General features: G+C 43.8%; 1 protein-coding gene across 7 annotated transcripts in view; it reads left to right on the forward strand.

Annotated features, from left to right (window-relative positions):
- Positions 1 to 24,808, forward strand: part of CEP112 (centrosomal protein 112) — a 433,937-nt gene that overhangs the window by 311,989 nt on the left and 97,140 nt on the right. For all 7 annotated transcript variants that reach the window (XM_061615587.1, XM_061615581.1, XM_061615583.1 and 4 more), the window contains 2 exons: positions 2,928 to 2,990; positions 13,222 to 13,371. In XM_061615587.1, the coding sequence (XP_061471571.1) occupies positions 2,928 to 2,990; positions 13,222 to 13,371 (213 nt within the window). The remainder of the gene's footprint in view (positions 1 to 2,927; positions 2,991 to 13,221; positions 13,372 to 24,808) is intronic.

The raw sequence follows: 24,808 nt of genomic DNA on the forward strand, positions 1-24,808 counted from the left end.
ACCCAATACTAGATTGTCTCTTTTCTTTTTAGTCCAAATGCTGCCTTACAAAGGATCCCCTAGCCTTATTCCTGTACATTGAAACTGTACTTTTTAGAAAACTATATTCTGAAGTTAATGTTTCAAAACATCTTTAGCAAGGCAGTTCTTCTGGTCCTAAAGACATAGTCCATACTCTTAGCTTGCTCCATAGCTATGAACTTGTAGGCAATTTACAGAACAGATGCTAGTTTTCAGAAATTTGATGGCAGTATTGAGTTGAGTGATCATTACTGCCATTGCAATGTCATGGCATGTGTACTGCCATTCTTTTTGGTCAAACTGTTTGGGGTATTTTCTTATAATTTTCAGGTATTTTCAGGGGATGAAACCCCCAAGAGCATGTGTTGCTGCAATATATATATATTTGTTTTAATGTTTACTTCATGGGTAGAATACCTTACATGGGCATGGACCTGTGGGTTGTGGAAAAGGATCTGCTGTTGCACTGTTCCTGAAGCTAAACTGTGTTGACTTTAATTTGGGTTGGTGACCACTGGGAGCACCATATAATAGTGTGATATGTGTAATAAAAATACTTACATCACTTTCACCAACTAAGCTGCTGATCTGGTCAATTTTGAATCCTTCTGAGTGCAAGAAAGACTTGGGGGAATTTTAGGAAGACAAAAGCAATATGCTTCAGTCCTCACAGCGAGGCTCCTCCTCCACTGTTAGGTTTCTGGTTGAGAGTTAGTCCCATAGTAACCATAAGAGGTGTGTGATTTCCACTGCTCTACAGAAAATAATCTGTAAGAATATATACTGTTTTAGTATATCCTGCAGAATCCTGGCAACACACAGGCTCTGTGGGTGAGTGGTTCCTAGGTCCAGAAAGTCAGTAAGTTGCTACCCTGGATGTGGTCGCACTCTCTCTTTAGAAGTAGGTGCGTCGTTTGGTGGTGCTCCTTGATCCAGCTCTGTCACTTGGAGGCGCAGATTACCTCAGTGGCTAGGTGTGCCTTTTACCAGCTTTGGCTGTTCCTGGATTGGAATAGCTTGACTACAGCTGTCCATGCTTTGGTAATCTCAGTAATGTATTACTGCAATTCTCTCTATATGGGGCTCCCCTTGAGGTTGGTCCAGAGGCTGCAGCTAGTGCAAAATATCTTCGTTGTGGGATTGGCATTGGCTGCCAATCTGCTACTTGGGCAAGTTCAAGGTTTTGGCACTAATATATAAGGCCCTCTTCAGCTTGGGACCAGGTTATTTGAGAGACCACCCTATTCCTTTTTTAACCAGTAGGTTATGGCAGTCTGTGGTAGAGCTTTTACAAGTTCCAAAGTTCTCAGAAGTCTGCTCTCCAGTTAACTTGGGGCAGGGCTTTCAGTGTGGCTGTCCCTGTTCTGTGGACCAGCATTCCTGTGGAGGTACAACAGGAACCAACTCTCTGCACTTTCCAAAAACAATTGAATACATTTTTGTTCCAGCTTCCCAGCTGGATGAATAGGTGTCTCTATTTGACATTGTTTTTTATCTGCCGCTATTTTCTGTATTGTTTCAAACTGTTTTAGTGTATTTCGTACATCGCCTTGAGACGTGTGTGGAGGGTAATAAATAAAATATGTACCCCTATTTTTTTTTTTGCCAAATGTTGAAGGGACTCTTTAGGCCCTAACTGTGCCTTTGATCACCAGTGGGTGGTCTGCAGTACCTGTGCACTCTACTTTTGGCATCATTGGAGTTCCTTACTGGCACAGGCTAAGTTACGTTCTTTTTTATATTTAGTTCAGAGAAAAGTTAATTCCGACCCACAGCTGCAGTACTGAACTCTAAAATGAGCTCATAGCTTTAGCCACAGAGTCAATGGTTTTGACTGACTATTTTTTCTAATACTTTTTTCAAATCTTAGTGGGTGTTGTCCAAAGCTTCTTGTCCACTTTCATAAAAATATTCCACATCAGCACAATGCTTGTTTGTGGTGTAGTTCACTGAGTGTTTCCCTGCTCTGTAAGAGAACAGAAGCCCATGCATCAGAGCTGTTGGATTATAGCCACTGTGCTGCATTATCTGCAAATATTTCTTAGAATGTATGTTTTTGCATTCTTTATCCAGAAACATAACACTGAGCAATTACTGGTATGAAATTAGTTCTGAGAGATGGCTGTTGGAACTGGTTAGTCAAATATTAATTAAATCAAAATTGTGGCCCACGTAAGCTTGAGATATAGTAGAGAATTTGTAAGTGCTATTTTTGTATGTGTGATGAATTTCAGGAAAACTGCCCTCTCAGTTGGATGTGATATGAACAACAACAAACAATCCCCTATTTCCTGATTGCTTTATGCCTTATCTTTCAGATATGAAAGATAAGCTGGAGAGACAGACAGAGCTGTGGGTCAAAGGGAGCCCAACTGGTTGTGTGGTTCCATAGCATATTGGATTTTTTATTCTGTGCAGCCAGCTTTCAGTAAAAAGGTTGCAAGAATATGACAGAAGAAACTTGTAGGCATCAGCTGGCACACAAAATCATGGAGTACTGTATGTATCACATTGTACCCTCACAGCCTCCAGTGGAGCTTGTGGCTTTTTTCCTTTCCTTTTTCTTCTCGCTGTGATGAAGTCATCCTGATAAACTCCTTTTCTCTCCCCCCCCCTTTTTAATCCACAGAGTCCTTTATGTTTTTCTAATAATTGGCAGCAGAGGTACTATTCTCTTCCCTCCCCCCCTTCAAGTGATGAATAGTTGGCCCTAGATGAAAGACAAGCCCTAGCGGTTTTTTGGCTGCCACAAAAGGGCGTTGGAATTGGCAGAGATCCCAGTTGCTTAGTGATAGGCATGTAGACAAGATGCCAGGCAACAGGGGTCAGTGGCAAAATGTCTGTACATGTTCTTCATCTGGGATAATCTGGTTTCCTTTGTGTGTGTGTATGTGTCTGTATTTCAGGCCAACAGCAGGTTGAAGCAGATTGAAAAGGAATACAGTCAGAAGTTTGCCAAATCTTCACAGGTAGGAAACATTACTACTTTACAAAGCTTAGAGTGTTTTGTTGTTGTTGTTCTGGCTTTCAGTTTTCAGTTCTATGAAAATAGAAATAAGCTACACTTGCTTCTGTTTTTACAATGTTAGAATATCATTCCAGCTGCACTTGTTCTTTTTCCTTTTATATTCTACTGCTGACTGTTCAAGTTGCCATTTTACTTGTTGCCATTTTTTGTTTTCCTCCTTTCATCATCAAATTAAATGTATTAATTTGCCAACTTCTGGGGATGCCACCTTTTTAAAAATCACAGAGACAGTGTTAAATTAATGCAGTAGGTAAACTCTTGCAATGTGTGTATGCAAGTATTCTGAGGCTCTAATGCTTAGGCTTACCTTGGTTTTTTTTCCCCTTCCTGTTCCAGTTGTGCACTTTTTGGCCTGTAGGAGAGCATGTTTCTTTAGCTAAGAGGCAGGGCTTTATACAGGCAAAGCAATTCCCTGTTTGTCTGAGACCTAGCCAGCAGGCAACATAAAAGTGGTTGAATGCTTTAGAGAAACCCAAGATATTGGGGAAATCTCCCTTCTCTTTTTTTCTTCACCCACTCTATAACTGAGACAGGTTAGGACTGCTGCCTCAGGTGAGAGATGACCTTGAAGAATGCCATTTTTCCCTAGCATTCCTTTTCCTTGGAGAGCAAGGGGCAGGTCTCTGCAATACAGCTCAGAAGATGATTGTGCTGCTCACGCTATAAGCAGGAAGCTGAGCAAGAACAAATTATGCATACTGCATCCTGATCTCCCCTGTTACAAACTGGGGACAAGAAAGCATCATCACAGGGTGGCTGCACTGAACAAATGTGGTGGCAATGGAGAGCAACAGTGACACAGTAAGGGCAGAAGAGGTCTGGCCTTATAGCTTGATGAAGCCTTATAATTGGGTTTGTGCCAATTGTGCCAGCATGAGAGAGTAAGTGAATCAATGCTCTGCTCTATATCACCCAGGGAAGGCTCGTACAGCCTCCTCCTTCACCATAGGATCTGTTTTTGTTCTGTTTTATGATGACTTTTATTGTTCTATTCTCTGCATGGTTTATTTTTATGTACACCAAATAGAAATAAATGAACGTTGAGACCTAGTTTGATTTATGCATCAACTGAATGGAAATTCAGAGAAGGTTACTTGAAACATCATCTTGTGTATGATGCAATGTGGCCTAGATGCTACTGCACCATAAAAACTCTACTCCTACCTACCCTCCTTATAGGAGGAAAGAGACCCATAGGAAGAATTATGTCCAAGAAATGGTAATACTCCTAACTCCAAATCTTGGCATTAAAATGGTAAAGCGATAAGTACCTAACCAGGCTGAACTGGCATACTGTAGTGCTGATGTATGAGTAAATCCACTAACAGGAAGTTTTCAAACTTTGCTTGATGAAACAGCTGGCTGGAAGGCAGCAGATTTTCATCAGCCCTTCTTCTGGTGCAAATCTGGGAAGAATTCCAGTCTGCCATTACAAGCAATGGATCTTGTTCAAGGGAAGTGGACAGTGTTCTTGATGATATCTGTTCACAAACATTTCAGCAAAGTAAGCTCCCCTGTAATGACATAGAAAAGGAGTGCCTTTTGAGAGCAAAAAAGCAGGACACAAATAATTTAAGAAATAAATTCATCAGTGTCTGCACCAAATATGTAATGCAAACTGTTCTCTAGATGTATCCTGGAAAACAAGTCTCTGTATGTCTAATTTCTGTTGAGGAGGCTATTGTAGGAGTTTCTACATGTATCGTAGCCTTATGGGTCACAGTTTTGGCACAGAGACTGAATTAAAAAATTGGACTTCATTTTTAATTCTGAATGTCTTCACTTGTGGGATTTGCATCAGTCTCTTGCTGTCATTTGAACATAGTTTTCATAATGTAATGTTAATAATATGTCACTTGTAACTTTCATGTGGTTGTGCTGCTGACAACATCAGCCTAATCTAACTCTCTCTGGCCTCTTGGAACATTCACTTTTTAACACCCACACAAAAAATAGATTCAAAGAAATTTTCTCTGAAGTTTGGACAAAATAAACAATTACGTTTTTCTCCCCTAAAAATTACTGCCCAAATTACTTTCCTGCCCGTTACTTTTTAAAAATTCTTAATACATAATTAAAACATCACAACTTTTTAACCCTAAAGAGAGTCCCATCCAGGTAGTCTCTCCCTGTTTTATGTAATTTTATTTTAATTAATGTGATATTCTTAAATTATTTGGAGAGATTGGATGTGTTTTCAAAGCATCCAACCTTCACAAGTCAAATGGCATTCCTTTTCGGCCAGTCTGATGTTGGATCCATCTGCACTGTTGATTTAATGAATTAGGCTACAATCCAATACACGTGTACCTTTGAGTAATTGAACCCAATTGAACCTAATGGAGCTTACTTCTCAGTAGACATGTATTGCATTTAAGCCTAAGCCCCAGAACATTGGGTGAATAGGTAGCTGCACATACGCAAGATCTTTCTGCCCGACATGTTAGTTATTTAGAACAAAAATCCAACTATATATGATCTACCTTGGTATATTAAGCTACACATAGGCTGTTTTTAAGAAAACCTTTTCCAGATGTGTTCCCTTATTATTTATTATTTGATTTATATCCCGCCCTTCCTTCTAGCAGGAGCCCAGGGCGGCAAACAAAAATGCTAAAAACACTTTAAAACATCATAGAAAGACTTAAAATACATTAAAACAAAACGTTAAAAACATTTTTTTAAAAAAGCTTTAAAAACATCTTTTTAAAAAAGGGTTAGAACATATTATTAAAGAAAACATATTAAAAGCAATTATAACACAGACGCAGACTTATTAAATATGTTCTCATATCAGTGCTTTACTAGGAACAATTGTTTTCTTTGAATTGTCCTTGTTGCTGTAAAGCTGACAGAAAATGTTTGCACTAAACTGCCTGTATATGTCTATCACTATTATTTATTAAAATTATGAATTACTCCAACACCTATAAAATTAAAAGCATCCAATATAAATAGATGCAGCTGGATAATGACAAAAGCAGCTGAACTAAGCAATAGACTAAAAACAATAAAATCCCCTGCTGAAGCACAAGCATAATCACCATCATCACCACATTGCCTAGTTTTTGTGCCTCACTGGGACTCTGAAGTTCAATAGTGCAAAAAAAATTATATATGGCTAACTAAATATCCTTACTGCCTGTGCCTTGGCGTGTTTTCTCAGAACTCAGTCCAACAGAGTCTAGAGAAGTTTACTCCAAAGTGAATGTGCTAAGGATTGTGACCTTAGATAGTAGACAAACAAGTATTACAGCTAACATGCACGTGCGCACTAACACATGCATACTTTTGTAGGAATCTCATTCAGAACTTGACATATTCTAGTACTTTACATTTTGGCACTGAAAACTATGTTAGATGAATTTCATAAGCTAAATGTAATATATGTCATTGGACCAGGCTCTAAAGTACCTTCCCCCCCCCCAACACAATCCTCTGGACATGTGTATGTGATTTTCAGGGTCCGCTTTAGACCGCAACTTGTGCACCCTCTGAAAAACTGTTTCCACACATCAGGGTGCCTTCTTGAGCATGGTGCAATGCAGTGCAATAGACTGCAGCTTTGAAGAGAAAGTTGGCAAATGCTAACTAAAACAAAGTATCAAATGTCTATCAATAGTGAGGACTTTTTATTTATATTTCAGTTGTCATTCTTTGGGGGTTAGGTCAGAATGTTGTTAATCATTGCTACATATCCTAATAAATGTGTGAATATGTTTGACTATTGATTTTTCAAAATAATTTCAGTGAAGTGGAAAATTGTAAAACCCATATTTGCTAGACAGTGCTGGTGGACATTCCTCGGTAGGGATGACTCCTCCTACTGGTCGTGACAGGCAGGGTCTCTAAGCTTCTTTGTAGCCTCTCCTGTGGGAGGAGTCGTCCCTCTCTCCAGACCGGCCCTGCCTGCGGTCAGTGAAGGTCTACAGTTAATCTCTCCTCTCTATTAGAGCTTCTTTCTTTCGCTTTCTGATTCTTCCTCTTAGCGTTTTTTCTTATGCTAATTTTCTCCTCTCCTTACGTTGGTTTTATTCCTCCCTGCCTGTTTCCTTCTCCTTCCCTACCATCACTCCGTGGGGCTGGGGTTTGTGAGGCTAGGCTGAACCCGGCTGGGTTCACAGGCGTCGGAAAGGAGGCCGAAGAAGGGCGGAGTGCGGCTAGCTGCAGCATACCAGCAGAGCAGCAGCCGCCCAGACGGGAGTCTGTCACCTCGCTCCGCGGAGCCGCGTTTCTGCAACCCTCGCGTTCAGTGGGATCGCGGCTCCTGGCTCCCCCCCCACTTCACCAAAGGCTTGCCTCGTCGTGGGAGAACGTCTCAGCAGGGGGTTGAGCGGCACCCGCTAACGCAGCTCGCCTGTAAAGTGATTCCCGCGCTTTTCCCTCAGCGTCAGGGAGTCAAGGCCGCCATATTATGGCCTCACCCGCTTCCTCTCCGCCTTCCCGCCAAGAGCCCTGCCACGTGGGGGAGGCAAGGGACCTAGAGGACTCTCAGCAATCAGTCTTCTCTCCGTCCCAGAGCGTAGACAGCGGGGGGATGAATCTCCTAGATGAAGGTATGGATGTTTTTCCCCCCCACTCTGTTTCCCAAATTTATGACCTGGGTTAAAGAGCTCATTGCTTCTGAAGTCAGTGGCTCTCTCTCTCACACGCACGTAAAAGTAAGAAGCGCAAACATTTGAGGAAGCGTCCCCACAGGGGAAAGCGGAGGCGCTTATCCTCCTCCACAGGCTCCAGCAGGGAGGACAGGCATGGCAGCTCATCTTTAAGAGACAGCCACTCCAGGTCCTCTTCCCTTTCCAATCAAGACATGAGGCGAGGGGGCTCGCCCCCACCCTCCTACATTTTACAGTGAGCCAGCTAAGGATGCACCCAGGGGTGACAAGGAGCACCTGGGTCATAGCGCGTTGGGGGGGGATAGCAAGGCGTTCCTCCCCACAGACTCATGCAGGTCCCTCATCCTCAGTGGTTCGGGATCGGCAGGCACAGGCACAGTCGCCCAGGCAGGCTCCTGTGCCACAGGTGGGGTACTATCAGATTCTGAAGAACTACTTGAGCAGGACAGGGAAGAGGGGGAGCTTTCAGGTGAGGAAATAGAGGTCACCCAGATGCAACCCAGACTCTTTGCTCCAGAGGTTTTTCAGCCGCTCCTTTCCAAGGCCCGCAGAGTGCTACAACTGCCAGAGGCTGAGGCAGGAGGCGATGCACCCACTCAGTCAGCCTCGGCAGGTGCAAAAAAGGCCTTCCCCTCCATGGACACTAAGCAGGTTTCAGTTCCCTTTCCCCAGGCGTTTGATGACGTGTGGGATGCTGAATGGTCATCACCATGCAAACCAAAGCCACCTGCCAAGTGGGCAAAGAAACATTACGTCTTTGCCGACAGGATCATGGCGAGACTGCGTTTTCCCACAGTGGACCCGCCTATTGCTGCTCTTGCTAGCTCTGCAGTGATCCCAACAGAAGGGGAGGGGGGGCCTAAGGACCAGTGCGACAAGCGAGTCGAAGGGGCTCTTCGCAGGAGCTTTGAGGCAGATGCAGTAGGCTTCAGAGCCGCAGCCACTTCCTCAGTTTTATCCAGAGCGGTTTTTATGTGGGCTGAAGAGTTTGGGGCACGGGACGATGTCCCAAAATTTGTAAAGGATGGGTTAAAGAAAATGGCGTACGTCTCGGCCTTGTCAGCCGACGCATCCATGGATGCCCTACAGTTTGCAGCGCGCTCTATGGCTGCCTCCACTGTGGCATGGCGTAACATTTGGCTCAGGCAGTGGCCTGTGGACTCAGGGTCACAGACCCGCCTCACTGCCCTACCTTTTTCAGGTTCTAAGCTGTTTGGGGAGCCTCTAGAGGCCCACCTGGTGGAAACTAGGGGCAAGAAGAAAGCACTCCCTATGGCCAGAAGAGAGGAACGGAAGGGCAGGCAGAACCAGTTTTTTTGTTCCTCAAAACAGCTCTCTAGATTTCGCAGTCAGCATTCCAACAGGCTTCGCTGGGGCAGACAAGACAAAGGGGGTGGACACACTTCCTCCTCTAAACCGGGAGGCACCCCATTCTCCTCAGGAAGGAACCAGAAGGGAGTCCAAAAGGGCTCCTCCTCCTGACTGGCGGTTGCCAGAGGCCTCTCGCGGAGTGCGAGCAAGGCTTCTAGAGTTTGCCCCCCGCTGGAGAGGCATCACCTCAGACAAATGGGTGCTGGACACAGTGTCCATGGGATATGCCATAGAGTTTCTTCGCATTCCACACAACCGGTTTCGACCCACCCCAAGGTCTCGAAGGCCGGAGAAGCACCTGCGCTACCTGGAAGCTATCCAGCACCTGCTGAACATCCGGGCAATAGAGCCAGTAGTTCCCTCAGAGAGGAAATCAGGGGTATATTCAATTTTTTTTTCTTAGTCGACAAAAGGAATGGCTGACCTCTGTGGACCTCTCCGAGGCGTATCTACACATTCCAATCTGCAGACAACACAGGCGCTTTCTCCAGTTTTCATACGACAACAGACACTTCCAGTACAGAGCCTTGCCGTTCGGCCTTCCCTCAGCACCAAGGGTTTTCACCAAGGTACTGGGGGTTCTGGTGGCACATCTCAGAACAATGGGGATATGCGTGGACGACATCTTGGTGAGAGCACCATCCTGGGACCAGTCACACACAGGTACCCATCTCACTATATCATGGCTCCAAGGGCTGGGCTTCATAGTGAACTTGGAGCAGAGCATGCTGACCCCATCCCAAACTATTCCGCTCTTGGGGGTGATCCTGGACATGCAACTTTTCCGCATGAGGCTCACCGAAGATAGGGCTTTGAGACTTCAGCTGTTGCTTCAGGAAGCAGTTGCTGCACCAGCATTGGACCTGAGGAGGCTAGCTCGGCTTTTGGGGTCCATGGTGTCGGCATACGACCTAGTTCAGTGGGCCCAGTTTCACTCAAGAGCTCTACAACAGATCCTTCTGCCCTACCAGGAGGCAATTCTCCTACGACACAGACGCTCGGTCTCTGTGCCTCCAACAGTACGGACAGAGCTCCGGTGGTGGCTGGAACCTCAGAGGTTGGCCCACGGAGTCAGCCTGGAAGATCCTCTACGCATAATCATGAGCTCAGATGCGAGCTTGTACGGATGGGGGGCTCACCTGGACCACAATGTAGCCCTGGGGACATGGTCTGCAATGGAGGCGGAGCTCAATATAAATATACTGGAGTTACGGGCCATCAGACTGGGGCTACTGGTCTTCGCCCCAGAGATCAAAGGGAAGCATCTCCTCATACGCACCGACAACTCATCTGCGAAATCTTATGTCCACAGACAAGGAGGCACTAGATTGAAGGGCCTAATGCTCGAGGCGGAGCGCCTGTTCAAATGGACATAGAGGCATCTTGCCTCTCTGAAGGCCGAACACCTGGCAGGCACAAACAACTTTGTAGCCGACTGGCTCAGCAGGACAGCCATCAAGGAGGCAGAATGGCAACTGAACCCAGAAGTTTTCCAACAGGTGGTGCGCAGGTGGGGAGAACCAGTAGTGGATCTCTTTGCCACACCCGCAAACACACAGCTAGACAGGTTCTTCACAAGAAATCCGTGTCACCAGGCTCAGGGCACAAACACACTAGTCACACCGTGGCCACAAGGCCTCCTGTACGCCTTTCCTCCGTTTGGGCTGATACAACACACGATCCAGCAGGTTTGGACATTGAAGGAGGAATTTATTATAGTGACACCCCATTGGCCTCGACGTCCCTGGTTTCCGGACCTACTGAACATGTCAGTCAAGACACCCTGGCAGGTACCCTCTCGAACGGATCTTCTGATTCAGGGACCAGTCTGCCATCCTCGACCAGAGCTGTTCCGGCTAACAGCTTGGAGACTGAGCGGTTGTGGTTGAGCGGTAAGGGCTTTAAGGGGAAAGTGCTCGACACGCTACTGGCCTCGCGTAGACAGTCCATGAACCGGGTTTACTCGTCCACGTGGAAGGTTTTCTTGTCCTGGTGCTCTGCAAATACAGTGGAACCTTGGTCTCGAGACATCAGGGGTCCCCTAGGGTTCCTCCAGTCGGGCCTAGATAAGGGTCTGAGCGCGGCCACAATCAAGAGACAAGCTGCAGCTCTTAGTAGCATTTTGTTATGCCTGGGGGGGGCCGTTTTCCTCCAACCCATTCCTTAAATGTTTTTTTAAGAGGGGTGATGCTGGTTTCCCCATCAATGATTCACAGGTTTCCAAACTGGAACCTTACCTGGGTGCTGATGGCGTTGACAGGACCACCATTTGAACCGATGGCTACCTGCTCTCTGAACCTCTTGACATTCAAAACAGTTTTTCTGGTTTCCATTACATCGGCATGCAGAGTTTCCAAGTTGGGGGCATTATCTTTGGACCCTCAACTGTACATGTTCCACCAGGACAAGGTGGTCCTCCGACCAGACCCGGCATTCCTACCTAAAATCAATTCTGTTTTCCATAGGTCACAGGAAGTGGTTCTCCATTCTGCCCCGCTCCCTCCTGTGCCCAGGAACGTAGGTGGCACTCACTGGATGTGAGGAGGGCTCTTCGTTTCTACCTGGATCGTACCTTAGAGTTCAGGAGGTCTGAGGCCCTCTTTGTGGCCTTCTCTGGGAAATCAAAGGGGTGTAAGTTAACAACCTACTCTATCTCACGCTGGCTCAGAGCGGCTATAGCACATGCATATGAAGCTCTGGGTAGGGAACCTCCATTGGGTACCACAGCACACTCAATTAGGGGGGCAGCGGCTTCAGCAGCGTTTAGGGGGGGTTCCCCATAATGGATATCTGTAGGGCGGCTACATGGGCTTCTCCACACACTTTTATCAGGCACTATAAAATGGACTCATTCTCATCAGCCGATGCTGCATTTGGCAGGAAGGTGCTCCAGAAGGTGTTGCCTCCTAGCCAGAGGAATCCCACCCGGAGTCCTAGTACACTGCTCTGTCATATCCCTACTGAGGAATGTCCTCCAGCACTATCTAGCAAAAATGGAAATTTTACTCACCGTGAATTTCTATTTGTAGATAGTGCTGGAGGACATTCCACCCACCTCTCATTCCTCTGCTTCAACCTTCTGGAGCGGGAGGGGGAGTGGGGGAGTTGGGGCTTCTGCCAGCGCCTTACATTTGCACACGTTGTTTAGTATTGTGTGTTTCCCTTCATGTGTGACCTGTCTTCCAGCACGTTGGTTCCGTGTTGGTCTGTCGCTTTTCTTCAGCTTCTCCTGGTATAGGCTTCCACTCTAGGGACGTCTGGGAAGATGTGGATATGGGGCCTGAGGAGGGTTCCTGGCTCTGTCAGTTTGGTCTGGAGAGAGGGATGACTCCTCCCACAGGAGAGGCTACAAAGAAGCTTAGAGACCCTGCCTGTCACGACCAGTAGGAGGAGTCATCCCTACTGAGGAATGTCCTCCAGCACTATCTACAAATAGAAATTCACGGTGAGTAAAATTTCCATTTTTTCTCATAATAAATGTGCTTTGTTCTGATGAGTAAATTATTGGGGAATTTTATAGTGGAAAATTCTTCATATATTTTTACATTCAGTTTCATGCTATTCCAGGTCTTACTATATTTCTTTTTCTGTGTAGAATGCAGGGCTGTGGAGTCGGTATGCCAAACCTTCGACTCCCACTCTGACTCCTCTATTTTTCTACTGTTCAACTCCGACTCGACTCCACCCAAAATTGCTTCCAACTCCACAGCCCTGGAAAGCGCTGTAAATGTCTTTTTAAATTGGAAGCTCTCATAGGAGCATTTTTATCGCTGCCTGAATATGCACTGATCTTGGCATCACAGCATTTGTCTTCATCTGGGTCCTGTGTCATACACTGACACACAAAATGTTTTCCATCTTGAGTTATGGTGAAATGCTCAACTACAGCTGACTTCATGGGAAGCTTCTTTGACATTTTGAATTTATATTTTTTTAAAAATTGTCAATCAAAATTTATTTTGAAGTCGGAGTCGGTACATTTCTACTGACTCCGACTCCACCCAAAATTGCTTCTGACTCCACAGCCCTGGTAGAATGTTATGCTTCCTAGTGTGTAATATGTTAATTTAAATGATTTAGTTTTCACAGTTGAGTTTACCAACTCAAATTCTTGTGTCAAGCATAAATACATGCAAAACATAAACTTCTTACTTTAGTAGCTTTAGCATACTGTTTTCTTTTTAGATCATAGCTGACCTTAAGACAACCATTTCCTCTCTGACAGAGGAAAGCAACCAGCAGCAGCTTGCTGCAGAAAGGCGTCTGCAGGATGTTTTACAAAAGTTTGAAGATGAGAAGCAGCAGCTGATTAGAGATAATGACAGAGCAATCAAGGTAATCTGGGGCTTTGAGTCAATGCTGCTACCAGCTGTTTGAGCATAATTAAAAGTTTTGAAAGCATTGACTGTGGTTGCATGAATGCATGTAGCATTCATGTTCTTTAGCTCTCAGCAGTTTCAGTCACTAGAATTGTGATGCATTCAATGACTGGGTTGCCTATGGGAGATAAGAGAGCTAAATAAATGGAAAGATTTCTGAAAATATAGTCCATTTGCACAAAACTTTTAATAGCTATAGTAAACTTTCAAGTGTACAATTATCTTTTTTAGAAGTACTACTAGAATATGTTTTTCTCTTTTCCTAGAAATTTACTGTAAAATATTTTCATGTTGGTAACACATACTGAAAACCACTCTACCTAGTCTGGTGGATTGTAACTTCTGATAACATTAGTGTCACTTCAACTACTTTGATTCAACAAGATTAAGCAAAATGCATCTGCCTTGTAGTTCCTTTCCAAGCTGACACATTTAGCGCTTATGAAAGTAGGCACTCTTGAAACCATTGTCCATCTGGCTGCAGTCTCTTAAGACTAATAGAGGAGTACCCTCTTAGTAATACTGAACACAAGCACAAGTAGCGTTATCCTTTGTAGCTCCTCCATATATGCAATATTCTCGAGTTTATCCTTAGGAACATCATTTTGGGACATGTAAAGTCATTTAACTTGGCTTATTTAGAGGCCCTGAAAGTTTGGACCTTTAGTTTTAGATTTAGAAATGTTATCTGTTCAGCTGATTTACATGTTTGTATGATTGTTTTAACTTATTCATTTGTGTCCAGCCTCTTGGACTTATTGGGCTACAAATATGAATAAATAATGTCAGAATTTTCTACCTCTTTAAAAGAGCAGTCATATTCTTGCTATATCAGTAACATGTATGCATGTAGATAGATTTGATAAACCTCTAGACTTATCTTTGTGGCTGTTTATAGGATTGGGCTAATTGGTCTTTGTATCTGTCCTTGACTGTCCCCATGCTGCCTCTTTCCATTAGATGTGCGGCTCATTCATACAGAAGCTGAACTTTGTATTAAAGACACAGCTTTTCCCATTGCAATATATTTGCAAGGTGCACACTTCCTACCTTCCAGTCTGCTGTTTTCAGTTCACACTAGTCGGCGTTCCTCCGGAAAGGTTTAGTATCTCTGTTTCCTTTTAGACCTGCCCCCAATTTTACATGTTTACTCCCTCTGGAGTATCAATATTGCTAATGGAGTAGGGGAGTGGGTTTTTTGTCAGTTTTGTTGTTTCTTGTCAATTGCACTCCAGAGGGTTGGGGTGCAATTGACATGAAACTGATTAGATCAGGGAGTGAGTGAAAGAGAAAGTAGGCTGCAGCTGTGGCAGCTTTTGCAGGCTACAGCAAGAGAGGGAGAAGGCGATGGGGCATAAGAGAGCCCGCCCACTAAAAAACCATTGAAACAAAGTGCCTACATGGAGGAGTGACGCAAAGCTGAGACAGTGTTTCCTTTCCTTTTCGCATTATAATTGGATTGGATTGATACAGATTTAAAGGGGAAAACTGTGTTTTAGCTCCTGCTTGCCTGCAATGTCATGTGAACCATGCGAATTACAAAGGGATGCAAATAGCACCAGACACACACTAAATCACTGTGTGGATGAACCCGTGGTTTCAGAAGGGTTTATGCATATCCAGATAGGTTTATTTTCCAGCTGCCTTGCATTATATGTTGTTTTACTGTGAGCTATTTCATTATAGTGGGAGTGTTCCTAATTGACATTGCTCCTAATTGGTATGTGGCAGAGATTGGGTCCCAATCCCCTATATAACCCAAGATTTGCAGATACCAAGGTGGAAACAATGTTCCTCTGAACAAGAAGGAAATCATTTAAAAGAAAAGTACGATCTAAGCAATTTGAGTTAAAACTACCAGAATGAACCAAGGTAATCTTATGCGTAAACATGCTGTAAATTCCAGGATATATGCTTGAGAACTGTATTACATTCTTAACAGTTAAGATCCTCATAAATGTTTTGTTGAATAGGAATATACTGTGGTTATATTTGAATGCAGAACAAGGACTTCACTGAATTAAGTGTTACATTTTAGGCTGGTTTGCACGTAATGCTAAGCCAGATTTAAACTAAGTATGGCTTTCCAGGAACAAGCAAACATGCTGGTTCACTCTGTTCAAATAATGGCTGCCTGAGAACCAGTCCTCGTGGTTTATTTCTCTCCAAACAAACCACAAGAACAAGCCAAGAACATATTAGTAATATGCACATAAATGCATGCTTATTCTCTGTAAGCCACACTTTGTTTAACTCTGGCTTTCCATTAAATGCAAACCAGGCCTTTGTTCCAGATATCTTTCATTATGTTACTTTCATTATTATTTTTTACTATTTTATATTGCTTTCCTTTTCTGACAACAGCCCTTCAACACGTGTAAGGTGAAGATTAGACTTAGCTTGATATTCTGTGGTTTCTAAAGATCATGCTTAGAGGAGCAGGAACACATTTTTTTGTTCCACTTTGTGTGAAATCATTCCTTGATGTGTTCCCCTCTGGGCAAATATAGTGAATGAAAGGTTAATCTCTGAGGGGCTATGTGACACCCTTCCCTGGCTCTCCCTGTCAGGTTCCTACCTGCTCGTGGCTACTGCCTGTCACTAGGCACCACCAGGGACTCCACCAGTCCAGACTGTCCTTTTTTATGGTTTCTCTCTCCGCTCTAGCACAGATCTCAATAGATCCCCCTGCTAGGCAGCACCACCAGTCACGTTCTACAACCAATGTTCCCAGAGACCTTGCCTGAGTCTCTCTATCCGGTTACATTCGTGACTGCGTGCCTATGCTGTTCCCAACCCCCTTGTATCAATGCAGATAACTCATAACTCGGGGTTGCTCTGGATACTTATAATGTTATCTTCTCCTCTTCACTGCTGCCACCATTTGTTACTGTTTCCCTTCAGCCTTGGTTATTACCTTACCCTCCCTTCTGGTCTGTGAAACCCCAGCCAAGGATCAGGCCTTCGGTAAACCAAAATAGTATTTATTAAATAACATTAATAACAAGATAACTTTGATAATGATCTACAAGCTTATGGTTTCATCTATTACTGTGATATTTGACTTATTACTAATCCGAACTCCACCTCCCTCTTTCTCCACACTCTCCTGACATACACCAACTCACACCCACCTCCCAACTCCACCAAAACAACCCACTCACGTTCACCCAGATTCAATTGTCATCCTTCCATTTATACTCTCAGCCATCCAAACACTCAGCCAATCATCCAGCATTCTACTGCTCATTTACTCCCCCCTCCTCTTTCATTCCACTTACCATGTATCTTCTATACAAACAGCACTTACCATATATACATTAATACAGGAACATCACAGGCTACCCTTGTAAACCTTTAGCAATATGAGTTTCAAAGGAAGAGAAGCATCAGCCTTTATTACTAGACAAGATTGTGATTTGTTTTGTTGTTATGTGCCTTCAAGTTGATTGCGACTTATGGTGACCCTATGAATCAGTGACCTCCAAGAGCACCTGTCATGAACCACCCCGTTCAGATCTTGTAAGTTCAGGTCTGTGGCTTCCTTTATGGAATCAATCCATCTCTTGTTTGGCCTTCCGCTTTTTCTACTCCCTTCTGTTTATCCCAGCATTATTGTCTTTTCTAGTGAATCATGTCTTCTCATTATGTGTCCAAAGTATGATAACCTCAGTTTCATCATTTTAGCTCCTAGTGATAGTTCTGGTTTAATTTGTTCTAACACCCAATTATTTGTCTTTTTTGCAGTCCATGGTATGCACAAAGCTCTCCTCCAACACCACATTTCAAATGAGTTGATTTTTCTCTTATCTGCTTTTTTCACTGTCCAACTTTCACATACATACATAGAGATCAGGAATACCAAAGTCTGAATGATCCTGACTTTAGTGTTCAGTGATACATCTTTGCATTTGCGGACCTTTTCTAGTTCTCTCATAGCTGCCCTCCCCAGTCCTAGCCTTCTTCTTCAAGAGACTATTGTCTCCATTTTGGTTAATGACAGTGCCAAGGTATTGATAATCCTTGACAAGTTCAATGTCCTCATTGTCAACTTTAAAGTTACATAAATCTTCTGTTGACATTACTTTAGTCTTCTTGACATTCAGCTGTAGTCCTGCTTTTGTGCTTTCCTCTTTAACTTTCATCAGCATTCGTTTCACATCATTACTGGTTTCTGCTAGTAGTATGGTATCGTCTGCATATCTTTAATTATTGATATTTCTCCCTTCAATTTTCACACCTCCTTCATCTTGGTCCACTCCCGCTTTCTGTATGATATGTTCTGCGTACTGATTAAACACATAGGGTGATAAAATACACCCCTGTCTCACACCCTTTCCAATGGGGAACCAATCAGTTTCTCCATATTCTGTCCTTACAGTAGCCTCTTGTCCAGAGTATAGGTTGCGCATCAGGACGATCAGATGCTGTGGCACCCCCATGTCTTTTAAAGCATTCCATAGTTTTTCATGATCTACACAGTCAAAGGCTTTGCTGTAATCTATAAAGCACAGGGTGATTTTCTTCTGAAATTCCTTGGTCTGTTCCATTATCCAACGTATGTTTGCAATATGATCTCTGGTACCTCTTCCTTTTCTAAATCCAGCTTGGACATCTGGCATTTCTCGCTCCATATATGGTAAGAGCCTTTGTTGTAGAATCTTGAGCATTACTTTACCTGCATGGGATATTAAGGCAATAGTTCTATAATTACTGCATTCTCTGGGATCCCCTTTCTTTGGAAGTGGGATATCTATTGAACGCTTCCAGTCTGTGGGCCATTGTTTAGTTTTCCATATTTCTTCACAGATTTTTGTCAAAATTTGGACAGATTCAGTCTCAGTAGCTTGTAGCAACTCTATTGGTATGCCATCTGTTCCTGGTGATTTGTTTCTTCCAAGTATTTTAAGAGCAGCTTTCACCTCACATTCTAAACCTTCTGGTTGTTCATCATATGGTTCCTCCATGAATGAATCTGTCATCCTGGCATCTCTTTTATAGGTTCTTCAGTGTATTGCTTCCATCTTCCTTTTCTTTCATCTCGGTCAGTCAGTGTGTTCCCCTGTTGATTATTCAACATCCCTAGTTGTGGTTTAAATTTCCCTTTAATTTCTCTAATCTTTTGGAATAGGGCTCTTGTTCTTCCCTTTTTGTTGTCCTCTTCTATTTCTATACAATAACTATTGTAATAGTTCTCTTTGTCCCTACATACTAGTCACTGTACTGTTGCATTTAGGGTTCTGACCATGTTTCTGTCTCCTTTTGCTTTTGCTTTCCTTCTCTCTTTAACCATTTGAAGAGTTTCTTCAGTCATCCATTGAGGTCTTTCTCTCTTTTTAAGTAGAGGTATTGTCTTTTTGCTTCTTCCCTGATAATGTCTCTTGCTTCACTCCATAATTCTTCTGGTTCTCTGTCAACTAAGTTTAAAGCCTCAAACCTGTTCCTTATTTGATCTTTATATTCTTCTGTTTATTTAAATTGTATTTTGACATTATGATTGCTTTGTTGTTCTTCTTGAGCTTTACTCTGATTTTCGATATGACCAGTTCTGTTCCGATCTGTACCACGGTCTGCTCCTGGTCTTGTTTTTGCCGAAAGTATGGTACTTCTCCATCTTCTGCTACCAATTATATAATCAATTTGATTCCTATATTGACTATCTGGTGATGTCCATGGGTACAGTTGTCTTTTCGGTTGTTCAAAAAATGTGTTTGCAAGAAACAAATTATTGGCTTCACAGAATTCAATGTCTTTCTCCTGCTCCATTTCTATCTCCTAAGCCCCATTTTCCCACAATCCCTAGTTCTTCTCTGTTCCCTACTTTTGCATTCCAGTCCCCCATGATTATCAGAACATCTTGTTTTGGTGTGTGATCAACTTCCTCCTGTACTTCTGCGTAAAATCTCTCCAATTCTTCTTCTTCTGCATTTTCCGTTGGAGCGTAGACTTGGATGATGGTTATGTTAATAGGTTTCCCATTTAATCCCATTGATATCACTCGCTCAGACCTTGCGTCGTAGCTCCTAATTGCTACATTACTTCTCACTATTAAAGCAACCCCATTCTTCTTGATTTCTCATTTCCTGCATAAGATATTTTGTAGTTGCCTGATTTAAAATGTCCCATTCCCATCCATTTTAATTCACTCACACCAAGTATTGTAATGTTGATGCGTTCCATTTCTTGCTTGACAATTTCTAACTTTCCCTGATTCATGCTTCTCACATTCCATGTTCCTATTGTATGCGTCGTACAACTCCAGACTCTTCTTTCGCATCTGTGTGCATCAGCTTCTGGGCTTCCTGTCGGCTTTGACCCAGCTGTGTCATTACAGCGCTACTCGTACTTGTCCTTTGTTCTTGCCCAGTAGATCATTGAGTACCTTCTGTCCTGGGGGTCTCATCTTCCAGCACTATCTCATGTTGCATTTTGGATACTCTGTTCATAGGGTTTTCATGGTGAGAGGTATTCAGAGGTGGTTTACCATTGCCTTCCTCTGAGTGTGGATGCATCTTATTCTGGTGTCTCAGCTTTGACCATTCCACCTTGAGTGTCCCTGCTAGGAGTCTAGCCTCCTGGTCTAGACTCCTGATGACTTTGCTCTCAGCTTCTTCAACATTCTTAAACTCCCTTGTGATGCGTCCTTCCCTGGCTCTCCCTGTCAGGTTCCTACCTGCTTGTGGTTACTGCCTGTCTCTAGGCACCACCAGGGACTCCACCAGTCCGGACCGCACTCTCTTACGGTTTACCTATCCGCTCTAGCACAGATCTCAACAGATCCCCCTGCTAGGCAACCACCAGTAACGTCCCAATACTAGTATTCCCAGAGACTCTGAATACTGGTATTGTTATTCTCTTCACCGCTGCCACCATTTGTTACAGTTCCCCTTCAGCCTTGGTCATTACCTTACCCTCCCTTCTGGTCTGTGAAACCCCAGCCAAGGATCAGGCCTTTGGTAAACCAAATTAAGTATTTATTACAGATAACAAAGCTAACAAGATTAACAAGATTTCTTCTTAAGGCACATAAGCATATGGTTTTACTCAATACTAATCTGAACTCCACCCCCCTCCTTCTTCACTCTCTCCTGGCAAACAACTCTCTCAAACCCCACCAAGCAATCCACTCTTTCTCTTCTCCCCCCAGATTCCACAATTCACCACCTCACATTCACCCAGATTTACCTGTCATCCTTTCATTTATACTGTCAGCCATTTTAAACATTCAGCCAATCATCAAGCATTCTATTGCCCATTCACTCCCCCTCCTCTTTCACTACTTACCATGTATACTCTAAACAACCAGCACTTACCATAATACACTAATATATAGGAACATCACATTTCCCCCCCCTTAAACAACGGCAGAGTATTATTCCTGTTCCAGGATTTATACGTCGCGTTAACAAATAAAAGTCTCTATGGGGAAAATGTCTTTCTTTGTTCCTCTGTCTGGTCACGTCACTGCAGTCCCAGCCACTTGCCTGGAAAGTCCATCGGCCAGTACATTGTCCTTGCCTTTGATGAACTGGAAGTCCACTTGATAGTCCTGTAGGGCCCAGGACCACCTCTGCAGCATAGTGTTATGGTTTTTCATAGTCTGCAACCATAACAAGGCCCGATGATCCGTAGTCACTGTGAATCTTCGTCCCCACACGTATGGGCGCAACTTGTTCAGTCCCCACACGACCGCTAGGCACTCCTTCTGGACCGACGAATAGTTTTTCTCCCTCGGCGTCAGCTTGCGACTCAGATACGCCACTGGATGTCTGGTGCCTTCTCTCTCCTGCAGCAAGACGACTCCCAGCGTGAGGTCTGACGCATCTGTAGCCACGATGAATGGTTTCTCATAGTCTGGTGCTATTAATATGGGTCCTTGGCACAAGGCTTGCTTCAGCAGATCAAAAGCCTTCTGACATTCATCCGTCCATACCACATGCTCAGAACACTTCTTCTTTGTTAATTCATGCAAGGGGGTTGCTATTTCCCCAAAATTTTTCACAACCTTCCTATAAAATCCAGCCACACCCAGAAATGCCCTTACTCGTTTTTTGGTTAAGGGGATCGGCCACGCTTGTATTGCCTCCACCTTGCTCCATAAGGGGGTGATTTTCCCACTCCCCACCTTATGTCCTAAATAGATTACTTTCTTTAGTCCAAACTGGCATTTCTTAGCTTTTATTGTGAGGCCTGCTTTTCTTAAGGCCTCCAATACTGTTGTCAGGTGTTGGACATGCTCAGGCACCGACTTGCTAAAAATGGCCACGTCATCGATATAGGCCACTGCAAAATCTGACATGCCTCGCAACACAGTATTGATTAGCCTCTGAAATGAACTTGGTGAGTTCCTTAGTCCCATGGGTAAGGTCACAAACTCATATAACCCATCTGGTGTACTGAAGGCAGTTTTGGCTCTGGATTGCTCGTCTAGTTCCATTTGCCAAAATCCTTTACAGAGATCTAGTGTAGAGATAATGGTTGCTGCCCCCAATAACTCTAACATTGCGTCTACCCTAGGCATAGGATACGCATCTGGGACAGTAATTTTATTGATTAGCCGATAATCAATGCAAAACCTTGTCGTTCCATCTTTTTTCGGAACAAGGACAATACTTGAGGCCCAGGGACTGATGGATTCCCTGATCACTCCTAATTCCAGCATATCTTCCACCTCCTTTTTGATCTCATTCAAAACTTTCCCATTCACACGGTACGGAACAGATCTGATTGGGGCATGATCTCCAGTATCAATGGAATGTATAACTATATTGGTTCGGCCAGGTTTGTTGCTAAAGAGATTCCTATAGGTTTTCAAAACTCTCAGAATCTCTTCTTTTACTTCCTCCTTCACCTCCTCTGACCATTCCACTTGATCTACCCCTCCTTTGTCTTTGCTTTCCTGTACCAAATCTGGAAGTTCAGGCCCACTTCCCTCAGGGAATAAGGTAACTTGCAACACCTTTGCATCCCTGGTATGGTAAGGCTTTAACATATTTACATGAACCACTTTGCTTTTGTTTAATTGGTCTGTGGTGATTACATATGTCACTGTGTCAAGCCTTTCCCTGATGGTATATGGTCCTTCCCAGTTAGCCTGTAATTTGTCATGTTTCCTGGGTATGAACGCCATAACCATATCTCCCACATCATACACACGTTCTCTGGCTGTTCTGTCATACCAGTAACTTTGCTTCTGCTGAGCTTGACTGAGATTCTCTTTCACCACTTCCATCATTTGTTTCACTGGTTCACATTCATCCTTTCTCTCAGCGGGCATCCACAGTCTATATAAAATCCCATTTTCACACACAACTTGATTCCTCAGTTTGTCAGTGAAAGGAATCTGTTGGGTCAGCGCTTGTTCCTTTATCTGCTTCAGACTTATATCTTTATGCAGCTCTTCCCTGAATTGATCTGCTTCTTCCCCAGAGACCACTTGATACAGTTTGTCTTCTTCAGCAGGCCTGCTAGTGGTTGCTATGGTGACCTGAGGCTGGTTAACAGATTCCACCCTGTTTGTTTCAGCCCCCCTTAATATGGCTTCTTTTTCTCTGCCAATTTGCTGTCTGGTCACTACATATATTTTCCCCTGTGCCCCCATAACATCTCTTCCCAGTATTACTGGTTCTTGTTGCTGGGCATTAATACCAACTTTATATTGGCCCTTTCGGCCTCTCCATTCCATTTTCACTAGGGCCACAGGCAAACTCTCTGGTTGACCCCTCACTCCTTGGATAGTCACTGTTTCCTGAGGTAATATTTCTTCAGATTTTATTAAATCTGGCCTCAGTAACGTCTGAGCGGCACCAGTGTCAAGCAATGCCCAGTAAGTTGCCCCTTGTACACTCACTTCCTCTCTCAGACTTGAATCAAGGTCTGTTACTTCTGTCCAGTTTATCTGGCAAAACTGAACCTTTTTCGCTGCTTCTAAAGCCTTGGGCTCTGTTTTCACTGCCCTTGTCTGAGCAGGATTACTAATGGGGTTGGCAACCTCACATTGAAAACGTAGGTGCCCCGGTCTACCACATTTGTAGCATAATTTCTCCTCACTTTTAGGGTACACAGATCCACTCTGGGGTGTCCTGTGCCCTTCAGATTTTACTGGAGGACTCACTCTCTGTGGTACCACATCCCTTCTGCCAGCACTATATGGTCTGGGTTTAAACTCTCTTGATGTTTTCCCCACCCAGTCAGTTCTATTGGAGGCGAAGTGATCCGCCATCTCTGCGGCCTCCTGCACAGATGTAGGGGAACGGTCTTTGACCAGGAGCCTTATTTCTGGTGGTAACTGATGGTATAATTGATCCAGTATCATGAGGCTTTTCACCTCTTCCACTGACTGAGCTTTGGCACTACTCATCCACTTTCCAAATATATCCATCAACTTTGCTCCCAGTTCCACAAAAGACCTCCCTGTCTGTATCTGGCAGTTTCTGAAAAGCTTTCTAAAATAATCAGGCCCCAGTCTGAATCTTTTAAACACTGCTTCTTTGAATTCAGCATAGGTGACGGGCCTGTCTGAGGGGAAATATTGGTATACCTCAGCCAATTCCCCTTTAATCAGGTTTGATAAATACTGCATGTATTTATCTTCAGGTAGCCCCCACAACTGAGCTGCTTTTTCAAAGGTGCTGAGGTAAATTTGAGGATCTTGACCAGGCTCATAGACAGCAAAGTCCTTTGGAGTAATTTTTATTTTTGCTCCATCTCTGTCTTTCCTTGTCTCCTCAGAGTGAAATTTCTCTCTATCAAATTTTAACTTTTCTACTTGTAATTCAGCATCCAATGCTCGTTGCTTCTCCCTCTCCTCAAACCCCAATCTCATTCTCTCAATTTCCAACTCCCTCTGTTTTTCCTTCTCTGCACCTTCCATCCTCAATCTCTCAGCTTCCATCTTCAATCTCTCAGCTTCCAACTCCCTCTGCTTGTCTTTTTCCTCAGCCTCCCATCTTAACTTCTCTCTCAAGTACTCTATATAAGCGGGATTGCTTAAATATCCTTCTGGGGTCTCTTCCCTGACAGGTTGTTTTTGCTGGGCAGTAGCAAATCCTATAAGTGCTACCCTCAATTCATCTACCCCTTTACCCTTGTGAGGTATATTGAATGTTATGCACTTCTCCACCAGCTCCTCTCTTTTCATTTTTATGTATTCAGGCATGGTGTTTGAGTTCACTCACTCTTTGCCACACACTCTTTGCCAGTCACTCTCACAAGAAATCTTGTTTTGTTATTTCTGTTTGCCACACCACTGTTCTGGATTCTCTAGTATTCGTATCTGGATTCTCTGTTGTTCGTATCCCACCGCTACCACCACATGTGATGTGTCCTTCCCTGGCTCTCCCTGTCAGGTTCCTACCTGCTTGTGGTTACTGCCTGTCTCTAGGCACCACCAG

The sequence above is a fragment of the Rhineura floridana genome, chromosome 3, assembly GCF_030035675.1.
Source record: "Rhineura floridana isolate rRhiFlo1 chromosome 3, rRhiFlo1.hap2, whole genome shotgun sequence".
Classification (NCBI taxonomy): Eukaryota; Metazoa; Chordata; class Lepidosauria; order Squamata; family Rhineuridae; genus Rhineura; species Rhineura floridana.